The sequence below is a fragment of the Phoca vitulina genome, unplaced genomic scaffold (assembly GCF_004348235.1).
Source record: "Phoca vitulina isolate PV1807 unplaced genomic scaffold, GSC_HSeal_1.0 scaffold8, whole genome shotgun sequence".
Classification (NCBI taxonomy): Eukaryota; Metazoa; Chordata; class Mammalia; order Carnivora; family Phocidae; genus Phoca; species Phoca vitulina.
Genome location: NW_022589711.1, coordinates 42,147,429 through 42,160,226, shown reverse-complemented (window position 1 = coordinate 42,160,226; position 12,798 = coordinate 42,147,429). Strand labels below are relative to the sequence as shown.

At 35.8% G+C, this 12,798-nt stretch overlaps 1 protein-coding gene across 2 annotated transcripts in view; it reads left to right on the top strand.

The window, feature by feature from the left end:
* Positions 1 to 12,798, top strand: part of GSK3B (glycogen synthase kinase 3 beta) — a 207,149-nt gene that overhangs the window by 127,950 nt on the left and 66,401 nt on the right. For both annotated transcript variants that reach the window (XM_032406632.1, XM_032406633.1), the window contains exon 6: positions 3,248 to 3,354. In XM_032406632.1, coding sequence (XP_032262523.1) covers positions 3,248 to 3,354 — 107 coding nt within the window. The remainder of the gene's footprint in view (positions 1 to 3,247; positions 3,355 to 12,798) is intronic.

Sequence of the window (12,798 nt, the reverse complement as noted above, 5' to 3'; positions counted from 1 at the left end):
CAGAGAGAGACAGCGAGAGAGGAAACACAAGTAGGGGGAGTGGGAGAGGGAGAAGCAGGCCTCCCGCTGAGCAGGGAGCCCAATGTGGGGCTCGATCCCAGGACCCTGGGATCATGACCTGAGCTGAAGGCAGACACTTAACAACTGAGCCACCCAGGTGCCCCTGTCTATGAATTTAAAAGGAATGATGTCAGTAAAATAAGGAATGATGTCTAAGAAATATTAAATTAAAAAAACAAGGTCAGGACTATATAAAGTTTGTTCCTTTTTGTGTTTTAAAAACATAGCATAGCCACATGTATATAGATAAATGATTATTGATTTCCGGAATGATACTTAATAAACCCGTAACATTGATTGCCCCTAGGAAGGGAAACAGGGAGTAAACCACAAACTTGCTTTTTCATTGATAGTACTTCGTATTGTTTGAATGTTTTATTATGTGTTTATATTCCTTTCTTAATAAGAACTAATTTTTTTAAAGGTTTTATTTATTTATTAGAGAGAAAGGGGCGGCGAGAGAGCAAGCCGGGGTTAGGGAGGGAGGGACACAGAGACAGAATCTCAAGCAGACTCTGCTCTGAGCAGGGAGCCCAACGTGGGACTTGGTCTTACGACCCCAAGATCATGACCTGAGCCAAAACCAAGAGTCTGCTGCTCAACCTACTGAGCCACCCAGGTGCCCCAGAACTAATTTTTTAAAAAAATATTAGCATTTGTTACTGCATTCTTTTTCACTTCAGTGCTAACCTTATAGTAGCAGTGTTTTCTTCCTTTTCCTCTGTAATTAAGTCTCTTATTCTCCTTTTCTGCAAATTCCAGTGCACTTTGCTTCCTTAAACTAATTCCTTGGTAATATTATATTGTGTAATAAGACTTCATCCTTTTTATCTTCATAGTATTCAGCATCTTGTGCTTCTTTGATCTATCCTTTCAACATGAAACCAAGCTTATATCCTCATGTAACTCAGTTAACCTTCTTCCACCTAGATTAGCCTCTCTCCTCTCAGTCCCTAATACATTGCCACATAACTTGGATTCTCTCCAATTTTTTTCATCCTTACAAATTCTTTTCATTGACCCACATCTCCTAATATCTCTATTTCTACCTCTTTGTAATACTCTATATCAACCCACAGTTTAAATTTTAGGTTTATTATAAGATATATTTTCCATGGGCTGTCTCTTTAGCGTGTCAGAAAAACAAGCACATCTGCTCTATCAGAATCAATTCTTAGTCTAATGGAGTGCTCCTTCAGACTATCCCCTTTTTACAGTTAACTGATCTCAGACACCTGTTGTAGGATTCAGTTCATTTTGCAGGCTATAACTCTTCTTCAACTATAAGAAAAGGTGAAGGATATTAAATCAAAACTCTTATCTGATGCTTGAAACAAAGTACACATACTGCTAAAATCAGATGAGTTTTATTGTTATGGGGTATGTTCCCCACTGACAGTGACTGACTAGTATGAACTGTAAAAAGACAGTGAGACATCAAGTTTAGTGGAGTTTCGGTTCTCACCATAGTGTCAAAACACTGCTGCTATGGACCATTTTATTGGGACATAGGAATCGCTTTGTTCTAATATATTTAGAATGAGGATTTCACTTCTATGGTAATAGGTCATTTTTAATAGCTCCGATTAATAACAAAGCTGCCTTTTTTTGTTTGTTTTTAACAGTTGGTTTGGGCAAGCAGAGTTTTAGATACACTTTATTTTTTGTATTTTTATTTTTTTAGATACACTTTAGATTCTTAGTGCCAGGTTGGTGGTGACTTGAACAAAACAGTATTACTCTCTTCTAGTGATTTTTTTACTGGATGAAATCAGGCCTAGAAGTAGCTAAAGGGCTAGCTGGGCTTTCTCAGAACTATCTGTGGTCATTCAAAGGATGGGAAGTAACTTCCAGCCTCATCTGAAGAGAAAGAAAGTAGCTTCATCAAGTATTGAGGAAATCTACAGGATGCAGAGTTTCCAATATTACCTTCTTTATCTTATAGTGAATTTTCTGACTATATAATTGGAATCTGTCTTTTTAATACAAAAAACCCTTTATAAAGTAGAATGGTTTTATCAGTTAAGCTGAAAAGGTATCTTAATTTTCATGCAGCCAAAAATCAAGGATTGATATTTATTAATTTATGAAAGTGGTGCTGTGTGTCAGTACTTGGGGAGAAGGTTAAAAAATAAACTGCCTCCCCCCTTCAAAACTTGTAATGAGGGAAGAACAGGTTAAGGTAAGGGTTATCATTGACCAGAAATAAATGGAAGAAAAGAAAGCCCAAACTTTGAAACCTTTGTGACTACTTTTATTTGTCTCTGCTCTGATTTCCTATATCTTTACCTCAAAATTTTCCCTTTCCTTGTTACTTTTATGTTCTTACTATTTTAATTTTGTTGTTTGTGTTTATTGCCTGTATTTATCTTTGCTGTCCTCATATGCCAAAGTAGTTAGCTTCTACAGGAGTTTATTTCAGTGTATCTTTAAATTATCTTGAGAGACATCTCAAAAGAAACAAATTTTAACTTACTTTAATGTTTAAAATACATGCCACAAAGTATTTTGAAGAAAAGTTGGATTAGAGAACATGTAACTAAATTTACCACAGCAGAGTTAGAATTCAGAGGCTGTGAATCATCTCTGACCTACAGGGGAGGACCTATCTTATTATTGGGTAATGAATATTTAGACAATTAATAAAGTGACCAACATAGTGGAAAAAGAAAGTAGATTGGGTAAGCCTTGGGATATTTATTCTGATGCAGAAGTCAAATTATAAATCAATTACAAAGTCAAATTATAAATCAGTTTCTGTTTAAAAAAAAAAAACTCGGGTAAGAAGTATTCATTCTTACAGTCCGTTACTGTGCTTTTTGGTGGGTGGAGGTACTTCCTACTTTTCTGCCCTTCCTTCTTTATATTTTAGAGGTAGTATTCAAGGAACAGAGGATAACAAGAAGTTCAGCATTTGTCCTTTTACGACTTTGTCTCTTTTTCCTTAGGTGACAGTTGACAAATGCATTCTTTAAAAGCTACTGGTTTTTTTTTTTTTTTTAATTACTGTTACATTAAAATTGTATCTTTTGTCAGGTAGTTATGGTTCATATTTTTCTTTTTTGCATGTTGTGTGATTTAATTGTGGGAATCTTAGATAAGTGTTCAGTGTTGTCAATGATAGTTTAAGTTCTTTTAAGGTTTACACTTAGTTTAAAAAATTTATGCTTTTTATTTTTTTTATTAGTGCAAAGCAGCTGGTCCGAGGAGAACCCAATGTTTCGTATATCTGTTCTCGGTACTATAGGGCACCAGAGTTGATCTTTGGAGCCACTGATTATACCTCTAGTATAGGTAAGTACCGAATATGAATATAATGGCTTGTAATTATTTATTACGTCTTATTTTTAGTAATTTGGTATTACTAATCTCTACTTTCACTTAACTATAAAAATAGGAATGACCTAAAGTCTGTTTCTCCTTAAAGACTCATGTGCAAAAATGTGTAGAGTATTTTAAATGTCAACTCTCAGAATTCAAGGTATATTTACTATTTTATATTAAGGTTTCTGGGATTTTTTGAGAGAATAATAAAGCTATTCCTTTATAATTGCATGGTTCCACTATGATTACGTTTGTTTTTAACTTAAAATTTCAAATAAATCCTAAGTGTATCTTTTCTTTTTTAAAATTTTAATTCTCCTGAAATACTTCTGAGCTTGATCACTAGTTGGAGAATTTGCATCCATAACATTGATGATGAAAATGATAGGATGGCCATGTTGTTGACATTTCTACTATGCTGTCCCAGTTGGTTATTTACTTTTAAGTCAGGTCACAAAAAACAACAAAAATCAGTGGCTAAACCCACTGATTCTGTAGAAGTCTTCATGAAAGATCTTTAGTGATAGCAACAAATTGAATAGGGATGATTTGCTTCAGTCTTCAATGACCTCGTCTTTTACCCCATTTTAGCCTACTAACAGAAGTGAGCATAGTACTATCAGCTGCGCATGAATAGTAAAGCTAAGAAAGGAGGAGCCACCTTAGGCTAGGTGTACAGGTGGAGGTCAGAATTATTTTATTGTTATTTACTGTTTCTGAAGAGAATCCCTTAGTCCAAAAACAGGAACAAGAGCATGCAAACACCAAACCAACCAACCAGAAAGAACAACCATGGTTACAGAACACTAAGAAAAACCAGAATGTGGACAGTTTTTGTCTTTTAATACAAGTGGAAATTATCTGATATGAACACAGGCCTCTAAACAGAAATGCATTACTATTTTTATTTTGCCTAAAGGACAAAATGCCAAAGAGCAATTTGATTTGTGCCAAGGGACCCACAGTTTTACCCATCATTTCTTTTGCACCAGTAGTGCAAATGTCAACACAATGAAAAAGGTGGATAATATCTTAGTATTCTTATGAGAATAGTTTTACCCATTAGGACCTCTAAAAAGGTGCAGGAGGCCCAGGGCTCTGCAGACCATGCTTTGAGACCTGCTACACTGGAGGATAGAGGGTATAATCTCGTGTGTGTGTGTAATGCTGAAAGTTTCATGATGGCTATTATGTGGCCTATGTTAAGGGACAAATGAGAAATAGCAAAAAGGGTATTTTGGTTGGAGTAGAACTAGATTTGAGTTCTAGGTTTGTTACTACTTACCTAAGCTGTGAAGTGGAGATTGCTAATAGTTCTACCTACCTTTCTGAGTGGCTGTGAAGATTAAATAAAATATTAGTGAAAGTACTATAGAAATGGAAGATGGTATTCATTTCATGGTATTTGTTAACTTGACTCTCCGCAAGAGCAAATTTCAGCCCTTTATCTTTGGAAATGTTGGATTTTTCAGCTGCTTTATATTTTATTCAAGTATATGATACTGATCATCTGCATACCCGATATTGGGATGAGTTGTGCCAGGGTTGCCTAAAATAACTGCAGTTTGCTTCTTTTAAAAAAGTCATGACCATATCATCTGACACATTAATAAGGCATGTATAAAAAAACTCGTGACCTGCTTAAGAGTGCATTACTTCTATAAATGTCCATGTGCCTTAGCAGTTCTTTGGAATCATCTAGCAAAAGATGGGCATTTTAGTCCATTTTCTCTATTAGCAATCACTTCTCTGGATATTATGAGTGTCTGATTTCCAGTAACCTCCTTTGTATGGCTAATGCCAGATTCTGACTTTCTAGGCTTAGGACTCACCATATGCCACTGATTCAACGTTGATCTTTTGAACCCTAATAAGCCTGGATTTGACCTCCCTTTTTAGACCTGGATATTTCCTCTCATGACTCTGGATGATTTGTAGACAGACAGAAACAAAAGTATTTAGAAGTGTACTAATGCAGATACATTTTAGAAATATTTTTAACAGTGATGTTTGAAATGAAAGAATAGCTGGTTCTGAGTAGATTATTGTCCTATTTGGATATAACCAGAGCTCAGGCTCATGGCTCTGATTATATTGTCTTACTGAGAAATGGCAGAGAACAAATGGCTTCTTCAGGACAAAGAATTGAGTTTATAGACCCTTGAAGAAGCAGTTAGTTATTCTCTGACAATGAGGCATTTATTCAAGATAGTGGTGTCTTGATTGGGTATTGAAATTGGGTTCCAGGCCTAGCTCTGCTATTGAGTAGCTTTACTTTGGGCAAGTCCCTGATCTTTATTGTGCCTTAATTTGCTTATCTGTGAATTAAATATGTTAAACTAAATGGTCTTGAAAGATCACTTTTACCAGGAATTAGAGTTAAGTATGAAGCGGAACACTATTTTGTTTGAAATCCCCAGATAACCAGATAAGTCAGTGGACCAAAGTGCTTATTTTATTATACCCTGTTTTATTCTATTTGGAGAATATCATTCATTTGTCCCATTTAGTATGAACAGAAGAGATTTTGGTATCTCCCAGAAAGTGAATGATAAATACCTTGATTTTGGTAGTTTGCCTGCGTTAACATTGAGGACCACTGGTATAGTTGCCACCTGAATTTTAGGATTATTAGTCTGTGGCAACCACTAAACAATAGTGTTCCTTCATGGTTTACTCTTTGTCTCCCATATTTGTACCTAAATCCAGTCTAAGAAAGTATTTCCCTTGGTTTTTTAATGAAAATTTAATTATTTCCCTGTAGTTTTTCCAGTCTTGTATTCTGAGATGAATTATTCTCTATTACAAAGAAATGAGTACATATTACCTTCCTTCTAATTGGGTAGGTAAAGGCATATTTTTAAACTTAGATCAAAATAAAGCCTTTATGTTAATGAATATGTATATCTTTTCCACTTCCATCTTAAGAGTTAGTGTTACTTGGCTTTGAGAGAAGTAAAGTTTTCTTAGCAGGTTTTGATATTTGCTTCATTTAGCAATTACCTAGTATATCAAGGAGGGCTCTTTTTGGTCAGTGTTTGCAAAATAGGTGTCTTGGTTATCATTGCTTGGAACTGGACAAAATCAACTTGAATTTCTTAAATAAATTTTTTGTCATTATTATGTCAGTAAAAAGTCACTGGAGCAGGGATTTCTAATCCCTCTTGATAGTGCATCTCACCATATCAGACCTCTTAAGTTATTTGTTGACCCCATGCCATTCACCATTATCCTCCTTTCTTACTGGTAGATGAGAAAGCCCAGCAAAGATTTATGCTCATCTTCTAAAGCTCTTGATTGTTGGTTCATACAAAACCCAGGAATCTCAGGCATCCAGAAACTGCAAATTAGCTTTTCCTTGCAGAAAGTCTTAATGGTGGACTATAAATAGATTGGCCATATAATTTAACTTATTTGGTAATACTTTTAAAAGAGAAAGAGGATGCTATTAGTAATTATCCCAGGACAATAAATCTAAACCAGGACTATCTTGGGTAAGCCAGGATTGTATACTTTAGATTATTTTTTAATTAAATTTATTTATAAATTATTAAAACTTACTAATTAAATTATTTTAAAAGTTTACTCTCAGGATTGAGGTTTCCACTTTGACTTAAAAGTGAGTTATTTCGTTTTGTTTTGTTTTGTTTTCCTTAAAATGTTTTAATTTTACAACAAAATAAGACACTGGCAGACTCATATCTCACATTCCCATCCAAATTTGGATTTATTATCCCTCCTTAACTTCATTTTTTTTCTTTCCTCATTTGTATTTCCACATTTTTTTCTCTCCTTACTCTTTCTGCTTGGTTTCTGACTCTGCTTGCTTTCATGTACCTTGATACTTGTTCTCACATCTCTTATTTTCCTTTGTGCTTTTCCTTTGCTATCATGCAGCTCTTCTTTTCCCTAACCTCCTGTCACCTTGTACTTTTTTTTTAACATGAAAAATTCATTTATTGAAAAACTAAGTACAGAAAACTTCTAGTTGGCTAAAATAAGCAATTCACACTTACATAAATTTTATTTTTTATAGATACTATATATAGTCAGCTTCTTATCCACATTACCACCTGAATATGCCACAACAACATCAAAATTTACATATTGAAAATTAATGATTATCTCTATAATCTTAACCTTGACCTCTTCGAGTATTTTCCCCCTTTTTGTCTTTTTTTGAAGTTTTTATTTAAATTCCAGTTATTTAACATACAGTGTAATATTAGTTTCAGGTGTGCAATACCGTGATTCAGCACTTCCATACAAAACCCAATGCTCATCACAAGTATACTCCTTAAACCCCATCACCTATTTGACCCATCCCCCCACCCACCTCACCTCTGATAACTATCAGTTTGTTCTCTGTAGTTGAGAGTCTGTTTCTTTGTTTGCCTCTCTTTCTCCCCCCCCCTTTATTTTGTTTCTTAAATTCCATATATGAGTGAAATCATAGGGTATTTTCCTTTCTCTGACTTATTTTGCTTAGCATGATACTCTCTTGCTCCATCCATGTCTTTGCAAATGGCAAGATTTTCATTCCTTTTTTATGGTTGAGTAATATTCCATCGTGTGTGTGTGTGTGTGTGTGTGTGTGTGTGTGTGTGTGTGTGACTATTATCAGTCAGTGGTTCCATAATTTGGCTGTTGTAGATAATGCTGCTATAAACATTGGGGTGTGTGTATCCTTTTGAATTAGTATTTTTGTATTCTTTAGGTAAATACCTAGAGTGCAATTGCTGGATCTTGGGGTAGTTCTTTCTATTTTTAACTTTTTGAGGAAACTCCATACTATTTTCCAGAGTGACTGTACCCGTTTGCATTGCTGCCAACAGTGCAAGAGGGTTCCCCTTTCCCCACATCCTCGCCATCACCTGTTTCCTGTGTTGTTGACTTTAGTCATTCTGACAGATGTGAGGTGATACCTCGTTGTAGTTTTGATTTGTATTTCTCTGATGAGCAGTGATGTTTAGCATCTTTTCATGTGTCTTTTGGCTATCTGTATATCTTTGGGAAAATGTTCATGTCTTCTGCTCATTTTTTAATTGGAGTATTTATTTTTTCTGTGTTGAGTTTTATAAGTTCTTCATATATTTTGGACACTAACTTTTATCAGATCTGCCATTTGCAAATACCTTCTCCCACTTAGTAGGCTGCCTTTTAATTTGGCTGATTGTTTCCTTCACTGTGCAGAAGCATTTTATTTCGATGAAGTCCCAATAGTTTATTTTTGCTTTTGTTTCCCTTGCTTCAGGAGACATATCTAGAAAGAAGTTGCTATGGCTGATGTCAAAGAGATTACTGCCTATGTTCTTCTCTAGGATTTTTATGGTTTCAGGTCTCACATTTGGATCTTTAATCCATTTTGAATTTATTTTTGTGTTTGATGTAAGAAAGTCCAGTTTCATACTTATACATGTTGCTCTCCAATTTTCCCAACAACATTTGTTGAAGAGACCATTTTTTCCCCGTTGGATATTCTTTCCTGCTTTGTCGAGGAGTAATTAACCATATACTTGTGGGTTCATTTCTGGGTTTTCTGTTCTGTTGATTTATGTGTCTATTTTTGTGGCAGTACCATACTGTTTTGATCACTACAGCTTTGTAATATAACTTAAAGTCAGAATTGTGATGTCTTCAGCTTTGCTTTTCTTTTTCAAGTTTGCTTTGGCTATTTAGGGTCTTTTGTGGTCCCTACAAGTTTTAGGATTGTTTGTTCTGGCTCTGTGAAAAATGCTGGTGGTATTTTGATAGGGATTGCATTAAATGTTGATTTGGGTAGTATAGACATTTCAACAATGTTTGTTCTTCTGATGCATGAGCGTGGATGTTTTTCCTTTTCTTTGTGTCATCTTCAGTTTCTTTCCCCAGTCTTTTATAGTTTTCGGAGTACAGATCTTTTACATCTTTAGTTAGTTTTATTCTTCTGGTTTTTAGAGCAATTGCAAATGGGACCGATTCCTTAATTTCTCTTTCTGCTCCTTCATTATTGGTGCATAAAAATGCAACAGATTGTGGTACATTGATTTTTTTATCCTGTGAGTTTACTGAATTTCTTCATCAGTTCTAACACTTTTTGGTGGAATCTTTCAGGTTTTCTATATAGAGTATCATGTCATCTGCAAATAATGAAAGTTTTAGTTCTTCCTTGCCAATGTGGATGCCTTTTATTTCTTTTTGTTGTCTGATTGCTGTGGCTAGGACTTCCAGCGCTATGTTAAATACCAGTGGTGAGAGTGGATATCCCTGTCTTGTTCTTCACCATAGGGAAAAAGCTGTGGGTTTTTCATATAGGGCCTATATTGTGTGAGGTATGATCCCTCTAAACCTACTTTATGGAGAGTTTTTATCATGAATGGATGTTCTACATTGTCACATACTTTTGCTGCATCTATTGAAATGATCATATGGTTCTTATCCTTTCTTTTACTAATGTAGTGTATCAAGTTGATTGATTTGTGAATATTAAACCATACTTGCAACCCAGGAATAAATCTCACTCGAATGTGGTGAATTATTTTTTTAATGTATTGTTGGATTCAGTTTGCTAGTATTTCATTGAGAATTTTTATATCCATGTTCATCAGGGATCTTGTCCTGTAGTTCTCTTTTTTATGGGAGTCTTTATGTGGTTTTGGTATCAGGATAATGCTGGCCTCATAGAATGAGTTTCTAAGTTTTCCTTCCTTTTCTATTCTTTTGGATTTGTGAAATAAAATTTATTCCTCTGTCTTTGCATTTAAAAATGATAATATATTTATATAATGCATTTCTCCATCAATCATATAACAACACAAAAGCCAACCATTTAAGGCTTAAAATTTTTTATCAGAATTTGCATTGCAGAAAAAGCATTTGACAGTACAGCATCCTTTCTTGATTAAAACTCTTCACAGTATAGGGATAGAGGGTACATACCTCAATATCATAAAAGCCATCTATGAAAAACCCACAGCGAATATCATTCTCAATGGGGAAAAACTGAGAGCTTTTCCCCTACGGTCAGGAACACGACAGGGATGTCCACTATCACCACTGCTATTCAACATAGTATTAGAAGTCCTAGCCACAGCAATCAGACAACAAAAAGAAATAAAAGGCATCCGAATTGGCAAACAAGTCAAACTCTCACTCTTTGCAGATGATATGATATTTTATGTGGAAAACCCAAAAGACTCCAGCCCAAAACTGCTAGAACTCATACAGGAATTCAGTAAAGTGGCAGGATATAAAATCAATGCACAGAAATCAGTGTGCACACCAACAACAAGACAGAAGAAAGAGAAATTAAGGAGTCGATCCCATTTACAATTGCACCCAAAAACATAAGATACCTAGGAGTAAATCTAACCAACGAGGCAAAGTATCTGTACTCAGAAAACTATAGAATACTCATGAAAGAAATTGAGGAAGATACAAAGAAATGGAAAAACGTTCCATGCTCATGGATTGGAAAATCAAATATTGTGAAGATGTCAATGCTACCTAGAGCAATGTACACATTTAATGCAATCCCTATCAAAGTACCATCCACTTTTTTCAAAGAAATGGAACAAATAATCCTAAAATTTGTATGGAATCAGAAAAGACCCCCGAATAGCCAGAGGAATTTTGAAAAAGAAGAGCAAAGCTGGTGGCATCACAATTCCGGACTTCAAGCTCTATTACAAAGCTGTCATCATCAAAACAGTATGGTACTGGCACAAAAACAGACGCATAGATCAACGGAACAGAATAGAGAGCCCAGAAATGGACCCTCAACTCTATGGTCAACTGGTCTTCGACAAAGCAGGAAAGAATGTCCAATGGAAAAAAAGACAGTTTCTTCAACAAATGGTGTTGGGAAAATTGGATAGCCACATGCAGAAGAATGAAACTGGACCATTTCCATACACCACAGAGAAAAATAGACTCAAAATGGATGAAAGACCTAAATGTGAGACAGGAATCCATCAAAATCCTAGAGGAGAACACAGGCAGCAACCTCTTTGACCTCAGCCTCAGCAACTTCGTCCTAGAAACATCGCCAAAGGCAAGGGAAGCAAGGGCAAAAATGAACTATAGGGACTTCATCAAGATAAAAAGCTTTTGCACAGCAAAAGAATCAGTCAACAAAACCAAAAGACAACCGACAGAATGGGAGAAGATATTTGCAAGTGACATATCAGATAAAGGGCTAGTATCCAAAATCTATAAAGAACTTATCAGACTCAACACCCAAAGAACAACTAATCCAATCAAGAAATGGGCAGAAGACATGAACAAACATTTCTGCAAAGAAGACGTCCAAATGGCCAACAGACACATGAAAAAGTGCTCAACATCACTCAGCATCAGGGAAATCCGAATCACAACCTCCATGAGATACCCCCTCACAACAGTCAGAATGGCTAAAATTAACAAGTCAGGAAACGACAGATGTTGGTGAGGATGCAGAGAAAGGGGAACCCTCCTACACTGTTGGTGGGAATGCAAGCTGGTGCAGCCACTCTGGAAAACAGTATGGAGGTTCCTCAAAAAGTTGAAAATAAAGCTACCCTACAACCCAGCAATTGCACTACGGGGTATTTACCCCAAAGATACAAATGTAGTGATCCAGAGGGGTACGTGCACCCCAATGCTTATAGAAGCAATGTCCACAATAGCCAAAGTATGGAAAGAGTCTAGATGTCCATCAACAGATGAATGGATAAAGAAGATGTGGTGTGTATATATATATATATATATATATATATTTGTGTGTGTGTATATATATATATACACACACACACACACACACACACACACACACACATATACACTGGAATATTATGCAGCCATCAAAAAGAAGAAAGAAATCTTGCCATTTGCAACGACGTGGATGGAGCTAGAGAGTATTATGCTAAGCGAAATAAGTCAGTCAGAGAAAGACAAGTATCATATGATCTCACTGATATGAGGAATTCTTAATCTCAGGAAACAACCTGAGGGTTGCTGGAGTGGTGGGGGGTGGGAGGGATGGGGTGGCTGGGTGATAGACATTGGGGAGGGTATGTGCCATGGTGAGCGCTGTGAATTGTGTAAGACTGATAAATCACAGATCTGTACCTCTGAAACAAATAACACATTATATGTTAAAAAAAGATAGTAGGAAGGGAAAAATGAAGGGGGGGAACCAGAGGGGGAGACGAACCATGAGAGACTATGGACTCTGAGAAACAAACTGAGGGTTTTAGAGGGGAGGGGGGTGGGGGGATGGGTTAGCCCTGTGATGGGTATTAAGGAGGGCACGTATTAAATGGAGCACTGGGTGTTATATGCGAACAATGAATCATGGACCACTACATCAAAAACTAATGATGTAATGAATGGTGACTAACATAATAAAATTAAATTAAAAAAAAGAATTTGCATTGGCTTAAAACTCTATGTATA